We start from the raw sequence: 25,535 nt of genomic DNA, 5'->3' as shown, positions 1-25,535 counted from the left end.
AGATCTGCAGTATGATGTTGTTTGGTATTTGTTGGTGATGAGAAGAAGGCTGGTCTATAGAATCCACAATTAATCCAAACTTCAGTGCTTATACAGTTTGAGAATGTTTTATGGGATGGTCTGTACTAAAATGACACATGACACATCCCTAAATGTTTTAAATGTTGTATCAACATGTTTTCTTCTTTTATATTTTAATTAAAAACGACTATTGTGAGATTTATCCACTGGTCCTGTTTGAGATTTATCCACCCGGTAAACAAGTAACTAAGTAATTTTTACTCTGAGTACATTTTAAATGAGTTACTTTTTACTTGAGTAGATTTTTAGACTAGTAATTTTACTCGTACTTAAGTAAAAATTCATTAAAGTAATAGTACTTTTACATTAGTACAATATGTCCTACACTCCCGAAAGGAGGGCGTGTCTTAATTCTCAGATCTCTTAAAACGCTCCTACTGAGGCGCCTTAATTCTGAGTGATGATCTGACCGAAGGACGACGGAGCGTCCGACGCCTCCTCAGCGCTGAGGGCAATCCCAGCATTCAGTGCGGCACGACCTTTCTCACCAAAAATGACAAACGTGGCGGATGAATATAATGCGGAGCAACCAACGGAGTTCTTCTCACATGTAAATAAATTCTCGTTGATGTTTAATCTGTATAAAGGTGGAATTATACGAGTGTCGTTTATTTGTGAATTCGGGCTCGTCAGGGACAGTTGAAGCGTTCTCGGTACGCGGAGGGAGACGTTAGCCGGCGTGCTGGCGGGTTGAACGTCCTGAGGCTGCTGTGATGTAATCGCTGTAATCTCAGTATGAGTAGTGCGTCTAAATAATCTGCCTAATGAGTCCCAGGTCTTATTAGAATGCTCTCTACTGAGGCAGCGGGGGGGAAGTCTTCTGGAACAGTAGTGCTCCATTCCTTGGGAATTCTTCTATTTTTCAGCATGACGGCGATCGTAATCACACTGCTTATGCAGTCAAATCATATCTGGAGAGAAAAATACAGTTGATAAATCACCGACAGTCATGGACTGACCTCTACAAAGTCCAGACCTGAAGATTATAGAGGCGGTGTACTGTAGGATCACCTGACCAAAGAAAGAAATAACTGGGCTTGAGTCCCAGTTGTCTAACGGATAATACACTGGTCTCCTAAGCCAGGGATTGTGGGTTTGAGTCCCACCTGGGGTGTTCAGTTGACAACTGAGTTTAAGGGACAGTGGTAGCCTAGTGGGCGGAGCTTTGGACCATCAATCGGAAGACTGTCGGATCAAATCCAGGCTCTGCTATGCAGCCACTGTTGGACCCTTGAGCAATTTAATAAAAAATCTGCACCTCTTTAATAATTAACACCACAGTATTAATATTTGGTCCAAATCACAATATTGTTAAAACGTTCGTGACACCACAAACACCCGTGTCGTCGAGTCCTCGTACCTGTACGATCTCCAGCATCTCGGCCTTGCTGATGTAGCCGTTCCCGTCCAGGTCGTACATGCTGAAGGCCCACTTGAGCTTCTGCTCCAGCTTCCCTCTGGACGTGACGCTGAGCGCGATGATGAACTCCCGGAAGTCTATGGTGCCGTCCCCGTTGGCGTCGAAGGTCCGGAAGACGTGCTCGGCGAACTTGGAGGCGTCTCCGTAGGGGAAGAAGTTGCCGTAGATCTTTTTGAACTCGTCCATGGAGAGGTGGCCGCTGGGACAGTCCCTCAGGAAGCCCTTGTACCACTCCTGGATCTCGTGCTCGGTGAAGTCCGTGCTCTCCAGCAGGTCCTGCATCACCTCCGGACGCAGCTTGCTGTTCTGCTTCCCCATGCTCTGGTTTTATCGTTACGGCTTCGGAGAGAGCAGAGGGAGAGAAATTTAGACGGAAGCCTGAGAATTCGGAATTCAGGCTGCGTCTGATGATGCCAAGTTTACACTACACGACTTTTTACTAACTCGACTCAAATCAAATCAAGACACACATTTGTACCGCCATATCCAAGCCAACATACCTATATGTATACATCAGTTAAAATCTATATAATTATTATGATTATCTATTGTCTTTATATTGAAAATATTCCATTAATTTTTATCTATCTGATATTATATTTTTTATATTTAAAAATATATTCCTATATATATACAGTGTATCACAAAAGTGAGTACACCCCTCACATTTCTGCAGATATTTAAGTATATCTTTTCATGGGACAACACTGACAAAATGACACTTTGACACAATGAAAAGTAGTCTGTGTGCAGCTTATATAACAGTGTAAATTTATTCTTCCCTCAAAATAACTCAATATACAGCCATTAATGTCTAAACCACCGGCAACAAAAGTGAGTACACCCCTAAGAGACTACACCCCTAAATGTCCAAATTGAGCACTGCTTATCATTTTCCCTCCAAAATGTCATGTGATTTGTTAGTGTTACTAGGTCTCAGGTGTGCATAATGAGCAGGTGTGTTCAATTTAGTAGTACAGCTCTCACACTCTCTCATACTGGTCACTGAAAGTTCCAACATGGCACCTCATGGCAAAGAACTCTCTGAGGATCTTAAAAGATGAATTTTTGCGCTACATGAAGATTGCCAAGGCTACAAGAAGATTGCCAACACCCTGAAACTGAGCTGCAGCACAGTGGCCAAGATCATCCCGCATTTTAAAAGAGCAGGGTCCACTCAGAACAGACCTCGCGTTGGTCGTCCAAAGAAGCTGAGTGCACGTGCTCAGCGTCACATCCAACTGCTGTCTTTGAAAGATAGGCGCAGGAGTGCTGTCAGCATTGCTGCAGAGATTGAAAAGGTGGGGGGTCAGCCTGTCAGTGCTCAGACCATACGCCGCACACTACATCAAATTGGTCTCCATGGCTGTCACCCCAGAAGGAAGCCTCTTCTGAAGTCGCTACACAAGAAAGCCTGCAAACAGTTTGCTGAAGACATGTCAACAAAGGACATGGATTACTGGAACCATGTCCTATGGTCTGATGAGACCAAGATTAATTTGTTTGGTTCAGATGGTCTCAAGCATGTGTGGCGGCAATCAGGTGAGGAGTACAAAGATAAGTGTGTCATGCCTACAGTCAAGCATGGTGGTGGGAATGCCATGGTCTGGGGCTGCATGAGTGCAGCAGGTGTTGGGGAGTTACATTTCATTGAGGGACACATGAACTCCAATATGTACTGTGAAATACTGAAGCAGAGCATGATCCCCTCCCTCCGGAAACTGGGACGCAGGGCAGTGTTCCAGCATGATAATGACCCCAAACACACCTCTAAGACGACCACTGCTTTATTGAAGAGGCTGAGGGTAAAGGTGATGGACTGGCCAAGCATGTCTCCAGACCTAAACCCAATAGAACATCTTTGGGGCATCCTCAAGCGGAAGGTGGAGGAGCGCAAAGTCTCGAATATCCGCCAGCTCCGTGATGTCGTCATGGAGGAGTGGAAAAGCATTCCAGTGGCAACCTGTGAAGCTCTGGTAAACTCCATGCCCAGGAGAGTTAAGGCAGTTCTGGGAAATAATGGTGGCCACACAAAATATTGACACTTCAGGAACTTTCACTAAGGGGTGTACTCACTTTTGTTGCCGGTGGTTTAGACATTATTGGCTGTATATTGAGTTATTTTGAGGGAAGAATAAATTTACACTGTTATATAAGCTGCACACAGACTACTTTTCATTGTGTCAAAGTGTCATTTTGTCAGTGTTGTCCCATGAAAAGATATAATTAAATATCTGCAGAAATGTGAGGGGTGTACTCACTTTTGTGATACACTGTATATACCTATATATTTAAACAATGTATATTATTGCTCCTATTGTATATACTTGTACCTTTAGCCGATATATTGTGAATATTTATATCTATACTGATCTTTAACCCTATATTACACTTACATATCTGTATATATTGTTTATAAGATGCACAAGTTGCATATATATATACAGTGTATCACAAAAGTGAGTACACCCCTCACATTTCTGCAAATATTTTATTATATCTTTTCATGGGACAACACTATAGAAATAAAACTTGGATATAACTTAGAGTAGTCAGTGTACAGCTTGTATAGCAGTGTAGATTTACTGTCTTCTGAAAATAACTCAACACACAGCCATTAATGTCTAAATAGCTGCAACATAAGTGAGTACACCCGACAGTGAACATGTCCAAATTGTGCCCAAAGTGTCAATATTTTGTGTGACCACCATTATTAGCACTGCCTTAACCCTCCTGGGCATGGAGTTCACCAGAGCTGCACAGGTTGCTACTGGAATCCTCTTCCACTCCTCCATGATGACATCACGGAGCTGGTGGATGTTAGACACCTTGAACTCCTCCACCTTCCACTTGAGGATGCGCCACAGGTGCTCAATTGGGTTTAGTCCATCACCCTTACCTTCAGCTTCCTCAGCAAGGCAGTTGTCATCTTGGAGGTTGTGTTTGGGGTCGTTATCGTGTTGGAAAACTGCCATGAGGCCCAGTTTCCGAAGGGAGGGGGTCATGCTCTGTTTCAGAATGTCACAGTACATGTTGGAATTCATGTTTCCCTCAATGAACTGCAGCTCCCCAGTGCCAGCAACACTCATGCAGCCCAAGACCATGATGCTACCACCACCATGCTTGACTGTAGGCAAGATACAGTTGTCTTGGTACTTCTCACCAGGGCGCCGCCACACATGCTGGACACCATCTGAGCCAAACAAGTTTATCTTGGTCTCGTCAGACCACAGGGCATTCCAGTAATCCATGTTCTTGGACTGCTTGTCTTCAGCAAACTGTTTGCGGGCTTTCTTGTGCGTCAGCTTCCTTCTGGGATGACGACCATGCAGACCGAGTTGATGCAGTGTGCGGCGTATGGTCTGAGCACTGACAGGCTGACCTCCCACGTCTTCAACCTCTGCAGCAATGCTGGCAGCACTCATGTGTCTATTTTTTAAAGCCAACCTCTGGATATGACGCCGAACACGTGGACTCGACTTCTTTGGTCGACCCTGGCGAAGCCTGTTCCGAGTGGAACCTGTCCTGGAAAACCGCTATATGACCTTGGCCACCATGCTGTAGCTCAGTTTCAGGGTGTTAGCAATCTTCTTATAGCCCAGGCCATCTTTGTGGAGAGCAACAATTCTATTTCTCACATCCTCAGAGAGTTCTTTGCCATGAGGTGCCATGTTGAATATCCAGTGGCCAGTATGAGAGAATTGTACCCAAAACACCAAATTTAACAGCCCTGCTCCCCATTTACACCTGGGACCTTGACACATGACACCAGGGAGGGACAACGACACATTTGGGCACAATTTGGACATGTTCACTGTGGGGTGTACTCACTTATGTTGCCAGCTATTTAGACATTAATGGCTGTGTGTTGAGTTCTTTTCAGAAGACAGTAAATCTACACTGCTATACAAGCTGTACACTGACTACTCTAAGTTATATCCAAGTTTCATGTCTATAGTGTTGTCCCATGAAAAGATATAATGAAATATTTGCAGAAATGTAAGGGGTGTACTCACTTTCGTGATACACTGTATATATATACACAGTATATATTCACACTGATCAGCCATAACATTAAAACCACCTCCTTGTTTCTACACTCACTGTCCATTTTATCAGCTCCACTTACCCTATAGAAGCACTTTGTAGTTCTACAATTACTGACTGTAGTCCATCTGTTTCTCTGCATGACTACATTTACATTTTGAGCATTTAGCTGACGCTTTTATCCAAAGTGACTTACAGTAGTGTGACAGTATCCTGCCTAAGCAGTTGAGGGTTAAGAGCCTCGCTCAAGGGTCCAGCAGTGGCAACCTGGCAGTGGTGGGGCTTGAACCAGTGCCCTTTTGGTTATTAGTTCAGTATCTTTACCACTAGGCTACAACTGGTGACTAGTAATAACTAGAAGGTTACTGGTTCAAACCCCACCACTGCCAGGTTGTCACTGTTGGACCCTTAAGCAAGGCCCGTAACCCTAGTAATCTGTAGGTCTACAATGATTTATTTTATTACTAAAGAGTCTGTGGCCCCGTGTTTGCAAATATTTTCTACATTTGGCCCCAAACAAGAAAAGTCTGGACACCCCTGGATTAGATATAGCATCTCTGTTGACTGGACACGCTGGATTGGTTAATGTTAGTGTCTCCCTAGTGGCTAATGTTAATGTTAGTTACACCTTGGTTACCCATGAGGAAACCCACACAGACACGGGGAGAACATGCAAACTCCATACAGTAAGGACCCAGAACGCTCCACCTGGGAATCGAACCCAGGACCTTCTTGCTGTGAGGCGACAGTGCTACCCACCGAGCCACCGTGCCGCCACTTGTTTCTTTTTAACCAGAATAAAAGAAAGCTGCTAGCTGGCTGACGAGCGGCTCATAAACGCTGCCAAGACGAGTCACCAGAAGACACAAAGAATCTGAAGGTACGCTGGGTTATTTTTGGACTTGGTGACGTTAACGGTGGACAAAGTGTCCAGACAGACGTCAGGGAGGGAAGCGGCTACGTTCTTCTCTTCTGGTGGACTTGTGCTCTCTTAATAAGAGCAGGTAACCACGTAACCTGTCAGAGCCGCCGAGCTGCTGCCATGGAAATGTGTTCCATAGTTCCACGCCGGTCTGTATCTGTGTGTAAGTTTCCCAGCTGTGTGTGTGTGTGTGTGTGTTGAACCATCCACTCCCACAACAATAACACTTCTGCATATCAATACACCTCCTGACAGACGCTGAGGTTTTAAACTTTAGTCACAGAGAGGCCGAACCTTCAGACCCCCGTTCCTCCCCCCTCACAGTAGATCCCAAACAATGCCAGGCCTCCCTGACCTCTGACCCCCTCCCAATGGACTATTGAGAACGCTACAATGGGGACGCCCACGCAGCTGTCCCTGCTAACGGTCAGTGACCGACTCTGTGTCCACTCAGCACCGCCTGAAATGAATCGCTTACGTTTACAGCTTTTTTATCCAAAAGTGGCTTATAACAGTGACCAAATACAATCTGTGTAACTGAAGGTTAAGGGTCCAACAGTCCAGCAGCTCAACCACCGAGCTACCGCTGACCATTACACCAACAGCAGCAATTATCTTAAAATACCAGCTTAATCCACTCCTAATGTCATGACTATGTCCCAAATGTCACTACTGTGTCCCAAATGTTACTCCTGTCCCAAATGTCACAACTGTGTCCCAAAATTTGTCCCAAATGTCACTACTGTGTCCCAAATGTCACTACTGTGTCCCAAATGTCACTACTGTGTCCCAAAATTTGTCCCAAATGTTACTACTGTGTCCCAAAATTTGTCCCAAATGTCACTACTGTGTCCCAAATGTCACTACTGTGTCCCAAATGTCACTACTGTGTCCCAAAATTTGTTCCAAATGTTACTACTGTGTCCCAAAATTTGTCCCAAATGTCACTACTGTGTCCCAAATGTCACTACTGTGTCCCAAATGTCACTACTGTGTCCCAAAATTTGTCCCAAATGTTACTACTGTGTCCCAAATGTTACTACTGTGTCCCAAAATTTGTCCCAAATGTCACTAGTGTCCCAAAATTTGTCCCAAATGTCACTACTGTGTCCCAAAAATTGTCCCAAATGTCACTACCGTGTCCCAAATGTTACTACTGTGTCCCAAAATTTGTCCCAAATGTCACTAGTGTCCCAAATGTCACTACTGTGTCCCAAAATTTGTCTCAAATGTCACTACTGTGTCCCAAAATTTGTCCCAAATGTCACTACTGTGTCCCAAAATTTGTCCCAAATGTTACTACTGTGTCCCAAATGTTACTACTGTGCCCCAAAACTTTGTCCCAAATTCCCTAGTGTCCCAAAATTTGTCCCAAATTCCCTACCGTGTCCCAAATGTCACTACTGTGTCCCAAAATTGGTCCCAAATGTCACTACTGTATCCCAAAATTGGTCCCCAATGTCACTACTGTGTCCCAAAATTTGTCCCAAATGTCACTACTGTGTCCCAAAATGTGTCCCAAATGTCACTACTGTGTCCCAAAATTGGTCCCCAATGTCACTACTGTGTCCCAAAATTTGTCCCAAATGTCACTACTGTGTCCCAAAATTTGTCCCAAATGTTACTACTGTGCCCCAAAACTTTGTCCCAAATTCCCTAGTGTCCCAAAATTTGTCCCAAATTCCCTACTGTCCTAAATGTCACTACTGTGTCCCAAATGTCACAACTATGTCTCAAATTTTAAAACTACATCCCAAACTTTTACAATTATGATTTACATCTGTCCCAAAATTCCCGATTATGTCCCCAAAATTCAAAACCACGTCCCAAATTCCACAACTATGTTCCAAATTTTAAAACTGCATCCCGATTTTAAGAACTATGTCCCAAAATGTATCAACCATGCGTCCCAAAAATTCATCAACTATGTCCCAAATTTCAAAACTACGTCCCGACTATTAAATCACGTCCAGAATTCAAAACTGTCCAGAATTTAACAACCACGTCCCGAATATTATAAAACTACATCCTGAATTTTTACAACATCCCAAATTTTAAAACCATGTCCCAAATTTTTTAAACTGCGTCCAGAATATAACAACTGCGTCCCAAAAATTCAAAACGATGTCCCAAAACCTGAGATGTTTTATCTGGTCAACACCAGCATGCCAGGCCTGCAACACATTCCAAATAAAATTGGGACGGGGGGGGGGGGGGGGGGGATTCAGGGCTAGGAAATCACATATCTATTACATCTAAATATTACTATTAAATCACAGACATGACTTGAGCTGATCGTTGTAAAAAGCTTGATGGTTTGCACATCGTTGATATGTGCCTTTAAAATCTGTGTGTGTGTGTGTGTGTGTGTGTGTGTGTGTGTGTGTGAGGCTAATTATAAAGCACATCAGTGGTTTCCAAACTGGTTGTCATGGCACCCCGGAGTGCTGCAGAATATTGCATCTGAATCATTATTAAAACCGATGGATCGTGCGTTTCATTCCGTGCGTTCACCTCCGTGTGTATAATAACGTTCTCTAACCCATCTGACCGAGTCCAGCCGAAAAGATCAAAGTGTTTTAGCGTCCCTGGCGCTCCCAGTGACGGAGGGTTAGTGTAATTCACCGCTGCGCCACCTGAGCGCCCTCTAGCGGTCATTATAATACCTCTTATTATTATTATTATTATTATTATTATTAATAAAGACACTTAAATGCTCACTACGGCACAGATGAGGTTTTAGTTTGGGTCTAACACACACACACACACACACACACACACACACACACACACACACACACACTGTAATAACAGACGAGGCTGATAACACACAGTAGCAGCGGTGGCTGTGATTCCTCCCACACATGTGGGTGTGTTGATGTTGCTGCCAGCGCTGTCTCTTATCCTCACTGTCAACAAGCTCGCAAACAGTGTGTGTGTGTGTGTGTGTGTGTGTGTGTGTGTGAGAGAGTGTGAGTGTGAGTGTGTGTGTGTGTGTGTGTGTGTGTGTGTGTGTGTGTGAGTGTGTGTGTGTGTGTGTGTGTGTGTGTGTGAGTGTGTGTGTGAGTGTGTGTGTGTGTGTGTGTGTGTGTGTGTGTGTGTGTGTGTGTGTGTGTGAGTGTGTGAGTGTGTGTGTGTGTGTGTGAGTGTGTGTGTGTGTGTGTGTTTTACTCTAGAGACCTGCTCACATCCACCACCTTCACTGACTCGCACCATAATATCAGAAAAATACGAGCAGCGGTAGCTCTGCGGTTAAAACACTGGACTAGTAATCGAAAGGTTGCTGGTTCAAGCCCTACATCTGTCCGCTTGCCACACAGTTGGGCCCTCGAGCAAGGCCCTTAACCCTTAATTCCTCGAATTGTATTCAGACGCTTTGAATAAACACTTCTGCTAAATGCAGCAAATGTAAATGTAGTAATCAGAAGGTGGCTGGTTCAAGCCCCAAAACTGTCAGGTTGCTGCTGTCGGGCCCTTGAGCAAGGCCCTTAACCCTCAATTGCTTAGACAATATACTGTCGCTTCGGATAGAGGCTTCAGCTAAATGCCGTAAATGTAAATGCAGTAATCAGAAGGTTGCTGGTTCAGGCCCCACATCTGTCAGCTTGCCACAGTTGGGCCCTTAGGCGAGGCCCTTAACCCTCAATTGCTTAGACTGTTTACTGTCACAGTATTGCAGGACAGTTGTAGCCTACTGGTTAAGGTGCTGGACTAGTAATCAAAAGGTTGCTGGTTCAAGCCCCACATCTGTCCGCTTACTACTGTTGGGCCCTTGAGCGAGGCCCTTAACCCTCAATTGCTTAGACTGTATACGGTCATAGTATTGTAGGGCAGGTGTAGCCTAGTGGTTAAGGTACTGAACGAGTAATCAGAAGGTTGCTGGTTCAAGCCCCACATGTCCACTTGCCACTGTTGGGCCCTTGAGTGAGGCCCTTCACCCTCAATTGCTTAGACTGTATACTTTCACAGTATTGTAGGGCAAGCTGTAGCCTACTGGTTAAAGTACTGGACTGGTAATCAGAATGTCGCTGGTTCAAGCCCCACCACTGCCAGGTTGCCGCTGTTTGGCCCTTGAAATGGGGCCCCTAAACCTCACTTGCTTAAATTGTAAGTTGCTTTGGATTAAAACGTCTGCTAAACGCCATAAATGAAATGTAAATGTATTTATCGGAAGGTCGCTGGTTCGAGCCCCAAAACTGCCAGGTTGCTGCTGTCGGGCCCTTAACCCTTAATTGCTGAGACTGTATACTGTCACAGTATTGTAGGACAGTAGTAGCCTACTGGTTAAGGTACTGGACTGGTAATCATAATGTCGCTGGTTCAAGTCCCACCACTGCCAGGCTGCTGCTGGTGGGCCCTTAGGCAAGGCCCTTAACCCTCAATTGCTTAGACTGTATACTGTCACAGTATTGTAGGACAGTAGTAGCCTACTGGTTAAGGTACTGGACTGGTAATCATAATGTCGCTGGTTCAAGTCCCACCACTGCCAGATTGCCACTGTTGGGCCCTTGAGCGAGGCCCTTAACCCTCAATATACTGTCACAGTACTGTAAGTCACTATGGATAAAAGCGTCTGCTAAATCAGTCTAGTTTTTAAATGACGGAAGCCTTCGATCTGGTTGCTATGAGAACCTGCGGCCGCATCGGCTCCCTATGCCCAAGGGATCCACGAGGGATCCGCTAAGGATCCACCAATGATCTAGCAATGCAACAGGCTGGAGAGGCCCTACACATCCACACAACCCCTGCGTATTCTTCACATCCTCCTTCTCCCCCCCTGTTCCAAAATCTCCAGTTCTCCCAATCTCAGCACACATACCAGCGCGACCCTCGGGGGAACGACCCGGCCTCACATCCGGCAGACGCAGAACCCAGAGGAACACGGACTCCCAAAAACGACGTAGACGAGAACACGACCGTACCTTTCAGTTAAAACGAGAACTCGAAGTCCTCAGCAGTCCATAACCGAGGAGAGAGAGAGAGTTCCTCGGCGGAGTCGCGGACGCGGGCAGCAACAGGCGGCGGAGGAAGAGCCGAGAGAGAGCGTGAGAGAGTGAGCGAGAGCAGAGAGAGAACAGGGGAGCAAGCGAGAGCAGAGCGAGAGAGTTCCTCACTGGAGTCGTGAACGTGGACAGCAACAGGCGGTGGAGGAAGATCCGAGAGAGAGAGTGAGAGAGAGAGCAAGCTGAGAGAGAACGTGAGAGCAAGAGAGAGTGAGAGGGAGGCAGAGCGAGAGAGAGAGCGATAGCAAGAGCGAGAGAAAGAGAGCAAGCTGAAAGAATGTGAGGGTGAGAGAGCAAGCTGAAAGAGGCAGAGCGAGAGAGAGAGAGAGCGATAGCAAGAGTGAGAGAGCAAAAGAGAGAGAGTGCGAGAGAGAGAGAGAGAGCAAAATAGAGTGATAGCAAGAGCGAGCGAGCAAGAGAGAGAGAGCAATAGCAAGAGAGCACAGAGAGAGAGAGAGAGAGTTCCTCCCCGGAGTCACAAACGCAGGCAGCAACAGGCAGCAGAGAAAGATCCAAGAGAGAGCGTGCGAGAGAGAGTGAAAGTGAGGGAGCGATAGCAAGAGCAAGAGAGAGAGCAAGCTGAGAAAGAACGTGAGCGAGAGAGAGAGCGATAGCAAGAGCGAGAAAGCCGAGAGAGAGCAAAAGAGAGAGAGAGCAAAAGAGAGAGAGCCGCGAGAGAGGGCAAAAGAGAGAGAGAGAGCAAGCTAAGAAAGAACGTGAAAGCAAGAGAGAGCAATAGCAAGAGCGAGCAATAGCAAGAGCGAGAAAGAGAGAGAGAGCGCATGAGAGAGAAAGTGAGTGGGCAAGAGAAAGGCGGTCGGCGTAACGACTCCGAATGATAAACTCCAGAGTTCCTCCCCCGGTGACGCACAGCCCGGTCACGTGGCCTCGCCGAGAAAGAAGAAGTGAGCCGCGTCGCCGTGGCAACAGGAGCGCGGCCGCGCAGCGATTTCAATAGAAATAAAGAGAGGCTGAATTCTCGTGGCTCAGCGCTCCACGCTTAATAGAAACGTGTAGAAGTGAGCTTTCTACTGGAGTCGGCTACACGGCGAGTTCGGACGTTCCGAGTGAGATTCGAACCGTAGGGAGTGAAGTCGCAGGGCTGAGAGGAACTTCGGACTGTAGGGAGTCGTGAGAGATGCTTCATCACGTCACAGGAAGTGGAGCAGGGTTACGTCAGACCGACGTTTTTATTATTCATCGCTAACCCAGTTTAGTTCATCAGGGGCGTCACGACACCATACACGGCCCAGATTCATTAGTCTGGAGGTACTGCAGAAACGCTCAAAGATCACCGTCAGTACCACCAGTTTGGTGGCCTAGTGGTAAAGGAACTGGATTAGTAATCAGAAGGTTGTTGGTTCAAGCCTCACCACTGCCAGGTTGCCACTGTTGGACCCCTGAGCAAGGCCCTTAACCCTAATTGCTCAGACTGTAAACTGACTCAGTACTGTAAGTCTCTTTAAATAAAGATTATTAACTGTGGCGATCGCAAATTGAGCCGCCGTCCCTGATTATGCCAAGACGCCGAGGGGAAACACAAGGGTTTAAACTGAACTCATCTTGTACGAGCGGTAGGGATGTAACGATACACTCTACCCACGATGCGATGCGATTCACGATACTGGGTTCACGATACAATGTTTTTAAAACTGAAATGAAAGACAAATGATGACAAAGATTCCTTTCATTACTTCTCTTAAAAAACACAAAATACTGTATTTGTGCTTCTTTTTCATTTATCTAAATAATGAACGTCCTTTTATTTCTGAGGTAGGTACAAACTACGCAAAACAATTTTGAATTAAGCCCAATTTGGTTTAAAAAAAACCCCGAATCTGGCAACCAGGCGTATAAGCCCCAGTGACGTCAACCAGGCGAGGTGAACATCGATTTATTATACATGTCAAATCGATTTGAATCGTGGAATTTTTGAATCGGTTATTAACTGTATTGTGGTGAATCGTTACATCCCTAATGAGCAGCGCTCTAGTAAAACGGTAAAATGAAAGTACGCAGGGGCGGCGCAGCAGTAAAACACGCTAGCTCTAGAGATGTTCCGATCCCGAATTTTGATCCCGATCCGATACTTGTATTTTCTAGATATTGTCTAGATAAGAACTAGATAATACTGTTCACACAGTGCACACTTCAACTACATTACAGTTATTCACATTAATCCAGTGTACATGTTTAACAACTGAATAGCTCTGCAGTGCTGAAGGAAAAAAATCGCCTGCATCCAAGCTATTGCTTAATGTTCTTGTATTTTTACAAAATAAAAGTAAACAAACTTAGTGCAGCGTTGTAGCAGTAAAACTAGAACACTCAGAATGAAGTGAAGGTTCTTTCTGAGGAGAATCAGCATCTCTGCCGTGTTAGCGGACGGCCGGTTCCTCTTCTCATCATATAATAATAATAATAAACTCGCTGTATTCGGCCGAGTGTTTATTTTTTAGGTGCCGTATCAGATTGGTAGTGATTGTAGATCGTTCGATTAAATGATATCTGGTTTGTTTCTTATGAGCCACCGTACTTGTATGCGTGTTGTAACTGTAACAAACTTTTCTGTGCTTGTATTGTGACGATGGTTTGATGGACGTTTCTACGCGAAGTGAGTGTGTTTTGACCCTTTGGGGCTTCCATAGTGCATGGAATAGCGTGCTTGACTCTAGCTGTCCGCTATTCGGTACCGTAACAGAAGAAGTTAATAAAGTGTTCTGCTCCCGACGACATGTGAATATAGCGTGTATTTATTTCTTTATTAAGCGAGTGCATCACTACGTTGTTTTGTAAACCGGAGTGATCCTCGACTCACACACCATATAAACAGTAAAATTCTACAGTAATGAACGCGGCTCTGCTCCCACCGCCTCGTGAAACGCTCGCAGTGCAGACGTTACACTTCACTGCTGGACTTGTTTCACTTTCCAATTTAAAGTATTTCCACACAGCGGACATGCTGACGTAAAACGAAGGATCGGATTAGGATCGGGATTAGTAAAGCCGATACCGGTCAGTTAAAAAATGCCTTGATCGGCCCCGATTCCGAGATCAGATCGAGACATCCCTAGGTAGCTCACAACTAGGGTTCGAATCTCTGCTTTGCTGCCCGCAGGGTGGGAGAGCTGGAGAGGATTCCTCCTAACTGCTGCAGTTACGACCTCTGCTGGCTGATCGTAAAAATATATGTAGGTATAAATGTTTCCCCGCCACTTTATTGTCACGTTTTACCACCAATTCATCCTGGTCAGGGTCGCACTGGGTACAGTTTCAAGTCTATGCGGTGGGTACGGTTTGAAGTCATTTTAAAATGACATTTTAAGCATTTAGGAGACGCTTTTATCCAAAGCGACTTACAGTACTGTGACAGTATACAGTCTGAGCAACTGAGGGTTAAGGGCCTTGCTCAAGGGCCCAACAGTGGCAACCTGGCAGTGGTGGGGCTTGAACCAGCGACCTTTGGATTACTAGTCCAGTACCTTAACCACTAGGCTACAACTACGCTCGGTGCAGAGAGCACATGACTACACCGTTCCTTTTTAGCACACGTTAGCGGCGCGGGCGACTGAAATAACCCGCGCGTCTGCGTCCGTTCGGTCGCGCACGCCCCGGGTCAGAGTGCATGTCGGAGCATGGGAATATCAGGACGCAGATCCAGCGCCGCCAGTGAGTCATGGGAAAGAGAGCAGCGGCTAAAGTTAGTTACGCTCGGGGGTCACGGGTCACATCACGCAGCGAACGCTCAGCGGTTTAACGCACTATAGTCTCAATTTACGCACTTATATACATTATCATATAAAGATGCTTTTTAATACATAAAAGCCTTATATGGTCATTAGAGTAAGTAGAATTTAAAGGAAGCTTGTTATCAGGGATGAGATCCAAACAAACGAAGCTAACCGGACACACACACACTTAGCATACCGAGTACTCACAGGCGGAGTCGGCGCTCACAGTCGGCGCTCGGAGTCGGCGGTACGGCTGCAACGCTCCCCACAGTTAATCTACAGAAGGGGAAAACAAATACATCAGTCCCGGACTGGTTGTATTGAGACTTTTAGCTCTGCATTTCTAGAACGATAGCACAAAACCAAATACTTCAATCACAGATTGTGACCCTAATAAAACAGGATTCTAAAAACGCAGCACACAGGAATCTTGCTCATTCTGATGTTAGCAATGTGTACCCACGTGTGGTCCGAAAATGTTTAGGTTAGAGAGCCCACGGGTAGAAGTAGCGCGCTAATTAAAAATAGACTTTAGTAGGACCGTCTACGCCAGGGGTGGGCGATTATATTTTCCAAGGGGCCACATAAGAAACCGGGACTGTTGTGGAGGGCCGGAACCAATAAGGTGAACTTAATTCTGCTCAATATTCATTTGATCTCTTTATAAAAAGCAGTAAATTGTACAGTACTGGTAATCTGTTACTGTTTAGATGTTACCATCAGAAAATGAGAAGTAGGCAGAGTAAAAACATCAACATTATTTCACTATTTAATCAACTAATTTCGCAAAAACAAATGTGAACTAAATGTGCAGGTTTTTAATCTTTACACTATTTTGATTTTGAGTCTAATTACATCATTAGTTTTTCAGTCCTTTGTTATTGTTGGATATTCTTATTAAAATCACAAAGCTGGTCCTGACTGCTTCAGTTCTGGATGTGTTAAACTTTATAAAAAGTCCTTGTTGCATTTGCAGTTTAGTTAGTGAAGCTTCAGGTGTGACGCTCCTAGGGCTGTAACGACACGCTCTACCCATGCTGCGATGCGATTCACGATACTGGGTTCACGATACGATGTTTTCCCGATTTTTTAAAACTGAAATTGAAGACAAATAATGAAAAAGTTTCCTTTTTATTATTTCTCTTAAAAAAGAAAATGAAATCCTGTATTTGTGATTAATTTTCATGTATCTAAATAATCAACGCCCTTTTATTTCTGAGGTAGGTACAAACTACGCAAAATAATTTTGAATTAAGCCCAATTTGGTTGAAAAACCCCGAATTTGGCAACCAGGCGTATAGCGCCAGTGACGTCAACCAGGCGAGGTGTATAGAGCCAGCTCCCTCTGCTGTTTAAAACGAATATCGATTCCTTTTACATCGATTTGAATCATGGAATTTTTACCTCGGTTATTAACTGTCTCGTGGTGAATCGTTACATCCCTAGACGCTCCGCATCGTTCACGTTCTTGTGTTTCTGTGTTTAGTACCGTAACAGCGATTTAAACCTTAAATTGTGATCCTTAAACAGCTTTACATCTGACTTCAGTACATAAATACTTCAGAAGTCCATGTCTTGTTAAAGACTCGACCGTCAGTCACACTCGGTTCTGTTCGCCGACACATTACGCTGAAGCTGGTACACACACGCACACACGTAAATCCAAACTTACGGAAATGTAAAGACATAGCGCTCCCGTCAGAAACAATCCTGTTGTGTTGAATGTGTGATGTACATTTATTTACGTCTGATTTTTAATTGCCACGGACCTCACGCGGGCCGGTTGGGGATGTATCCGGCACGCGGGCCGGGCCGTACAATGCCCAGGTCTGGTCTACGCTACAGGATTTTATAACAGATAGTTACGAGCACAATTGGCAATAAAAAGAAGAAGAGTGTCCATCGGGACAAACCACACAGTCATTTACATTTTTGGCATTTAGCAGACACCTTTATACAAAGCGACGTACAGTGGAGCGACAGTATACAGTCTGAGCAATTGAGGGTTAAGGACCTTACTCAAATACCCAACATCAGCAACCTGGCAGTGATGGGGATAGTTCGTTTGTTTGTTTATTAGGATTTTAACGTCATGTTTTACACTTTGGTTACATTCATGACAGGAACGATAGTTACTCATTACACAAGATTCATCAGTTCACAAGGAAATATCAAGCACAGTCTTGGACAATTTAGTATCTTCAATTCACCTTGAATTCACTTGCACGTCTTTGTACTGTGGGAGGAAACCGGAGCACCCGGAGGAAACCCACGCAGACACGGGGAGAACATGCAAACTCCACACAGAAAGGACCCGGACCGCCCCATCTGGGGATCGAACCCAGGACCTTCTTGCTGTGAGGCGACAGTGCTACCCACCGAGCCACCGTGCCGCCCTGATGGGAATTGAACCAGCAACCTTTTGTATACTGGTATCAGGTCTTGAGTTGGCCTTTTACAAGCTCTGTGACACACTGTGCTATTTTATTGCTTTACTAGAGAGTCACTACCAATTCATAATACGTCCTACCATAAATTGTCGGTGTTTTTTCAGAACACAGGTACTCTTGATACATTTGCGGCCCGTTAACATTTTTGAAACGGCTCGGGAGGTATTTTAGAAATAAAATGAAAGTCCCCGTCTTCTTTTCCCCCCCCCGACTCATGACGTTAACGTCACACCTACATTACCGTTCCCCAGTTTTTGGATAAATGCGGCGGCTCCAGAGAAACAAAGGTTCAGAGGGAAGTGGGTATGTTTTTTTTAATGCATTTTCTCTCCCTTTAGCGCGTCCAATCGCCCAATTTGCATCATGCTTCCTCCCTGCCGATCCCTGCCCTGACCGAAGAGATCGAAGCTAACCTACACCCCCTCCGACACGTGGGCAGCAAGCCGTATGCATCTTGCCTCCCACACATTGACGAGTGTTGCGCCACCCACCGTTGCGTGCGGAGAGACACACCCTAAGACTCATCTCCGTGTAGACGCCCCTAATCAGCCAGCAGAGCTCGTAACCGCACCATTCTGACAGAGAGAGACCCACATCCGACTTAGTCCCGCACATCTGAACAACAGGCCAATCGTTGTTCGTGTGGCCGCTCATCCTCGGCCGGTAAGGCAGAGCTGGATTCGATACGACGTACTCGAGATCCGGCTCCGGTTGCAGCGTGTGTTTTTACCGCTGCGCCACCTGAGCGGCCGGGAAGTGGATATGTTTAATGTAAAGAAGTTTAATAATCTTCACGTTAAAGTTATAAACCGGTGAGTGAGATCACGACACGTGGACGATAGATTATCAATCACAGTGGAACTGTTAGTAATCAGGAGCTCTTATTATTATATTTTTATTTCTTTTATTATTAAAGACTCTGTGGCCCCGTGGTTGTGTATTTTTTTTTACTCCGTCTGGCCCCCAACAGACTAACATTAATCCATTTGGATGTCTTAAAAACAGAATTCAAATTGTACGGCTATAAATAATCTGTATAAAAGGAAAGAACAGCAGATTTAGATTTGAATCTAGCTGGTAGAGAACATGTCGAATACTCTCCGTGGTAAAACCCAGGTTGAGGAAGAGGACGAGACCACAGGCGGCGGCGCTCGTCTGTTTGGACGCCAGTCGTGGGTTCTGCTTAAATGCGCAGAATACAGCGTGCAGCCGCAGTGCATCTAGCAGGGGTGTGTGTGTGTGTGTGTGTGTGTGTGTGTGTGTAGCTGTACGACGCCTACTTGTGCTTTAGCTTTGTTCCCCATGAGAGAAGCAACAGTCACGATTTTCAGCCCACTCAGACCGAAGAAAACTCCAGCTCAATTCACACCGAGACTTTCAGGGGTTTGTTCTAGCAGAACTGGAGGCTGAGACGTGCCACACCCACACCCACACCTCACCACCAAAACCGGCTGCCCCCGTATTTTTAGGGGTCAGTTTTTATTCCGGATGCCCTTCCTGATGCAACACTGACAACCCCCCACCCCTCACACATAGCCAATCATGCGTGTATAGAAGCCCGACTGGCTGATAGCACCACTGGGATTGAAACATCAGCCCCAGGGCCCCAATGTTCCTCCCAATCTAGTCATATCCAATTCCCTGATTCCCACTCCTGACCGAGGAGAGTACAGTCCAGTACAGACCGCTTCTTTTCACCTGCACCAGTTGGGTTCATACACACACGGAGATATGTATCGCGCACTGATCTCCATTATGCCCTGTCCGTGCAGTACTGTTGATCAGCCAGCAGGGGTCGTAGTTTCATTTCCTTGCTCAAGGGCCCAACAGTGGCAACCTGACAGTGGTGGGGCTTAAACAAGCTGCCTTTTAACCACTAGTCCAGTACCTTACCCACTAGGCTACACGGCACCTCTGAAGAAGAGAAGGGGTGAAGGGCCTTGCCCAAGGGCCCGACAGTGGCTGCATGGCAGAGCTGGGATTCAAACACTTAACCTTTTGATTGATAGCCCAAAGCTCTACACACTAGGCTACCACTGGCCTAGTAGGTACGTCCCTGCAGCACTCCCACCCTCGGACCAGCCCTATACGGCTATACGGACTATTATAGGCTCGTCTGAGGGTGGGAGTGCCAGAGGGGATTCATCATAACTGCTGCAATTACGCCCCCCGCTGGCTGATCGATCAGTGCGTGACTCTCCGTGCACGATGCGGCTCTCCGTATCAACGTGCCTGGTGCAGGTGAAACGAAGCGGTCGGCACTCTACACAAGTCGGAGGGGCGTGTGTTAGGACAGACGCGCGGAGAACATACGAACTCCACACCTGTGAATAGAACCCAGGACCTCCTCTCCCGGTAGCTTAAGTAACACACACGTGACCTTTGCGTGACCACAGCATTATTTACAGCCTTAACAGTATCGCTCACTGCCTCAGCGATCAAAGCTGGTCAGACCAGGTGGGTAATCCCTAACGTGATTTGTTCAACAGAACAACAGTGGTGTAAACTTCTGTATCAGATTACAGGGCCGGTCAGTGTCTGTGCGTCCTGCACATGCGTGTTGGCACCTGAATGCGTGCACCACTGCATGTTTGTGGTTTGTGAGAAAATAAGGCTCATATTACACACTTATAAAGATTAAAAGAGATCAAAGAGCACCGGTGTGTTTATAACGCCATGTTTCACGTGTGTGATATTCACCACAGGAATCAGCGATTTACGTACATTTACTTTTAGCAGATGTTTTTATCCAAAGCGACTACGGAATTGAGGGTTAAGAGCCTTGCTCAGGGGCCCAACTGTGGCAACCTGGCAGTGGTGGGGCTTAAACCAGCAACCTTCTGATCTCTAGTCCAGTATCTTAACCACTAAGCTACCCCTGTTTTGTGCTTATTTTACTGGTCTTGTGTTTTATAAATATATGAGCACTGACAGGTGAAGTGAATAACACTGATTATCTCTTTATCACGGCACCTGTTAGTGGGGGGGGGGGTTAACCAGTGACAGGGTCATGGGCGGCCAAGGCTCATTGATGCTCTGCTGGGAAACCTTGGGTCACTGCCATCCATGTGGATGTTACTCTAACACGTAGCTCCTACCTGAGCATTGTTGCAGACCATGTTCATCCTCTCATGGAGACGCTTCCCTGATATCTGTGGCCTCTTTCAGCAGGATGATGCTCCCTGGAACGGTTTGAGGAGAACAACGACCAGTTTGGCCTCCAGATTCCCCAGATCTCAATCCGATCCAGCATCTGTGGGACGTGCTGGACGAACAAGTCCGATCCATGGAGGCCCCACCTCACAACTTACAGGAGTAAAAGGATCTGCTGCTGACCATCTTGGTGCCAGATACCACAGCACACCTTCAGGGGTCTAGTGGAGTCCATGCCTCGACAGGTCAGGGCTGTACGTTTTCCTGTTTTCATGTATTTTTGGTTTATTTCTGACGTTGGGGTGCATCTTGTGTAGTTCGTTGTTCGTTTGTGTGTTCCAGTAGTCGTTTATAAGGGGTTTGATGTCCATTGGTGGCAGATGAAGTTCATCCTCTTGCCAACTGGTAAGCTTTTTACTCCCGGATATTCCGGGACAATTAAACTCGTCACACTGATGAGAATCTTTGCATGAATATTATTATTCAGTCCGGGTCTCGAACCGTCGTCCTCACAGAAGTGAGCTCTACTAGGTTGCCAGCTCTCACGGCGGATCATCTGTGTTAACTTCCTCCCTGCCGGGAGACACAACCAGGGAGGTCTGGCACTAACACACACACACACACACACACACACACACACACACACACACACACACACTCGTTATGTTATTGTTAGGTTTTAATTAGTGTCACTAATTACCATCTGCTCCACGTTTAACAACAATACGTGGTGGGAGGTGAAGAGTCGAGACTTCCTGGACTTAAGTATTGGGACGCTCCTTCTTAAGGAATAAAGGAAATGACATGCTTCCAGATTTATATGCAGCAACAGTTTAGGGAAGGTCCTTTCCTGTTCCAGCATGAGCAAGCTCTATAAAGAAACTCCAGTGTCCGGCACAGAGCTCTGACCTCAGCCCCACTCAACGGCTCTGGGACGAACCGGGAACATCCCAGCCATACAAATACGTTCATCCTTTGACAGAAAGGGCACAAATTCCCACACACACAGACACACTTTTGTTGTAGCTGAAAAGATCACACACTGTTCGTTTTTAAACTAGGACGTCCGACAAGCTTACGGTCAGCCGTCCGAATACTTTTGGCCATATAGTGCGAGTCTACAATGCAGAAACAAACGCTGGACAACAAACGCTGGATCTACATGGAGCAGCACATGCTCTCGCACTGGCTTACTCACACCTAGGGCGATTTAGAGCAGCTAATCCACCTTCTGCATGTACCTGGAGGAAACCCATGCTGACATGCTGAGAGAATCCAAAACTCCTCACAGGCAACTGAGACAGCCCCACCCCACAAATCATGAGTAGGTACAAAAGGATGCAAGCAACGATGGGTCTTGGCTCACCACCGTGTTCCAAACTTTGTCTCTCACCATCTACTGTACATAATATTAGAGATGGGACGATCGATCGGCTACGAATCGGTATCGGCCGATTTTTAATCAAAATATGCTATCGGCGATCGGCGATATTTCCTAAAAGTAGCCGATCCGTTCGTGTGATATATAAAGATCACGTTAAGTTAACAGCTCAGTGGATTGATCCAGACGCCAACCATCACATCACCATTCATCAACCATCGTACAGAAACCATCGTGAAAGCTCTTACGATGTAATTTTGCTGATTGTAATATTTACTTTAAAAAGATAATTCGACCCGGTCACATCTGAGTCGATTCTATCAGCACGTTATATAAACTCCTGGTTCACTTTGGTAAATCGTAAGCGGTTCTTACTTGTGATGTAGATGAGAACAGAAAACGTTACAGAGCCAATCAGAGGCAAAAGTTTATTCATTAGCAAATTCGTTAGTTCAGGATCATCTGCTGAACTTTTAGCTCCTTAGACGGAACGAGTCTGACTCGGTTACAGATCTGTGGTAATAACAGTTTAATGAAGCTTTTTAATGTAAGAGAGTCACACAGAATGTTCTGTAGTAGTTGGTGTTTATTTAAAACCACGACATTTAATTAATAACAGTAAACACGGAGAGATAACCGAGAAGAGAAACTTACGCTTCACATAAAAACGAATCAACTCATGAATCAATGAATCACTTATAGCGATACTGTGAACAAAGCGTCTCTTCTAAAGGCACAAACACGCGCGCTGCTCCGGTTTATCTTCAGTGTGAGGCTCTTTTTAAGTTTATTTACTGCTAATTCCCCCCCCGCCCCCCCGATCGGAATGTCCCTGAAAGGAGATCGGAGATCGGAATCGGTGCCAAAAACCCCGATCGGTCCATCTCTACATAATATTGTGAAAAGATTGCGTGAATCAGGAGGAATCTTTGAGCCCTCAGACGGCACTGCATGACAGACCGACATGCTAATGAAATAAATATAGCCAGACGAGCTCGGAAACTATGTTGTCACTTAACACAGTCCACCGCTGCATCAAAAAAATGCATTGAATGTACCAGTGACGCACAGGCGTCTATAAGTTCATGGTTATTTCGGCAGGTCGATGCCAGGTCTCTCTACTCCCTGTCTAGTCATTTCCAATTACCCCAGAAAGAGCCCTGACTAAAACACACCCCCTCTGACACACGTGCAGTACCGACTGCTTCTTTCCACCTGCACGAGGCGAGTTCATACAGAGATCCGTATCGTGCACAGAGAGTCACGCACAGATCTCCATTATCCCCCGTCTCTGTGCAGCCAATCCGATCGCATCAATGACCAGTCATGAGGAATCCCGGCGCTCCCACCCTCGGACGACCCGATCGTTGTCTGCATAGGCACCCAGCCTGCCGGTAGCAGAGCCGAGATTAGAACTCGTGAGTTTGAGATGTCAGCACTGGTGTTTATTGTTATTAGTGTTAAACCACTAATAACAATAACAATAATCATAAATAATAATAGTGATACTAATAACCTACAGATGTCAAACCAATAATAACATTAATAATAAAGATAATAATAACCTACAAATGTTAAACCAATAATAATAAATAATAATACTGATAATAATAATGACCTAAAGATGTCAAACCAATAACAATACAAATAAATAAATATAATACTAATAACCTACAGATGTCAAACCCCTAATAATAATAATAATAAAAAATAATACTGATGATAATAATAAATAATAATACCCTACAGATGTCAAACTAATAATAATAACAATAATAAGATAATAATAATAAAGACAGTAATAATAATAATAATAAAGATAACAATAATTATAATAACAATAATAATAAAGATAATAATAATAATAATAAAGACAATAATAATAATAATAATATTAAAGATAATAATAATAATGATAATAATAATAATAACAATAACCTACAGATGTCAAACTAATAATAACAATAATAATAAAAATAATAATAACCTACAGATGTTAAACCCCTAATAATAATAATAATAATAATAAATAATACTGATGATAATAATAAATAATAATACCCTACAGATGTCAAACTAATAATAATAACAATAATAAGATAATAATAATAAAGACAGTAATAATAATAATAAAGATAACAATAATAATAACAATAATAATAAAGATAATAATAATAATAAAGACAATAATAATAATAATATTAAAGATAATAATAATAATAAAGATAATAATAATAATGATAATAATAATAACAATAACCTACAGATGTCAAACTAATAATAACAATAATAATAAAAATAATAATAACCTACAGATGTTAAACCACTAATAATAATAATAATAATAATAATAGTGAAATTGTGAATTTCCCCACTGTGGGACTAATAAAGGATTATCTTATAATAATAATAAATGTCACCAAAAGTAAAACAGAGAATTATGTTCCTCAAGTACCACAAAGCTTGATTATAACATACATTTGTACAATTTTAATTACATATTTAACTGAAAATAAATATATTGAGCTCCTTTACCATTTAACCTAGAAATGTGAAAGATGATAATTCATGTAACACATGGCTTGTTTCTGAAATAACTTTCTTAATGTATTTTTTAAAATGTTTTAGATATTGTTTTTATTACTATTCTTATATATTTTGTAGGTAAAATGATAAATAACTAGATAAAATATAGTCAGATAAAATAACTGAGCTGTTCGGTTCGGTTTATAAACGTTAGCTTGTTGGCTGGATGTGACTTCCTAATAAAACTAGTTAGCTGAGCACGTTTCACATTTAACAAGCTAAAACAGTCCAAAAACTAAACAAACTAAGAAGACACAAGAACTTGTGCTGTTAAGTGCTAAAATAAACATGTTTGACTGAATCAGAGTAAATAAAAGCAGTGAATAAAGCTGCACTAAGCGCTCGGTGTTTGTAGCTTTAGCACACAGCTAACTGCACCGCAAAAGATTGAGTCCCTACGAAGTTCAGCAGAAATGCAAACTTTACTCACCGTGACTGGGCTTCGTGGACAGGCGGCACAACAGACACAGTTAGAACACAGTCAGGACACAGATTTACGGATTTATAGATTTACAGCAACAACCACATAGAATAAAACTAAAACTATAGAATTAAAAGAGAAAGTCGCTGCTCCGAGCACAGCGCCGCTTCTGACCGGCCTGAGGTTCAGTCTGATGAACACGCCCTCATGTGAGAGGAGCTTTTACTCCATAATTAACCCAGAAATCTAAACAAACACCACAATTAATATATTAAACTTCATCTGTTACACATTATACAGTTGAATTTTTAATCTCTCAGTGTTTGTTATGACTTTCTGT

General features: G+C 44.3%; 1 protein-coding gene across 4 annotated transcripts in view; it reads right to left on the bottom strand.

Moving 5' to 3' along the window:
* The window catches only part of ncalda (neurocalcin delta a), a 35,872-nt gene extending 10,610 nt beyond the window's left edge, over positions 1-25,262 (bottom strand). The window contains exons 1-2 of one of the 4 annotated variants that reach the window (XM_062991462.1): positions 25,205-25,262; positions 1,442-1,840 (exon numbers count right to left, since the gene is read on the bottom strand). In XM_062991462.1, the coding sequence (XP_062847532.1) occupies positions 1,442-1,819 (378 nt within the window). In that variant the 5' untranslated portion in view covers positions 1,820-1,840; positions 25,205-25,262. Of the gene's footprint in view, positions 1-1,441; positions 1,841-11,392; positions 11,798-15,400; positions 15,482-25,204 lie in introns of those variants that run through there. The other 3 variants (XM_062991465.1, XM_062991464.1, XM_062991461.1) reach the window with 3 other exon arrangements.
* Positions 25,263-25,535: the final 273 nt, after the last annotated feature.

The sequence above is a fragment of the Trichomycterus rosablanca genome, chromosome 3 (assembly GCF_030014385.1).
Source record: "Trichomycterus rosablanca isolate fTriRos1 chromosome 3, fTriRos1.hap1, whole genome shotgun sequence".
NCBI lineage: Eukaryota > Metazoa > Chordata > Actinopteri > Siluriformes > Trichomycteridae > Trichomycterus > Trichomycterus rosablanca.
This window is presented reverse-complemented; position numbering and strand designations above follow the sequence as displayed.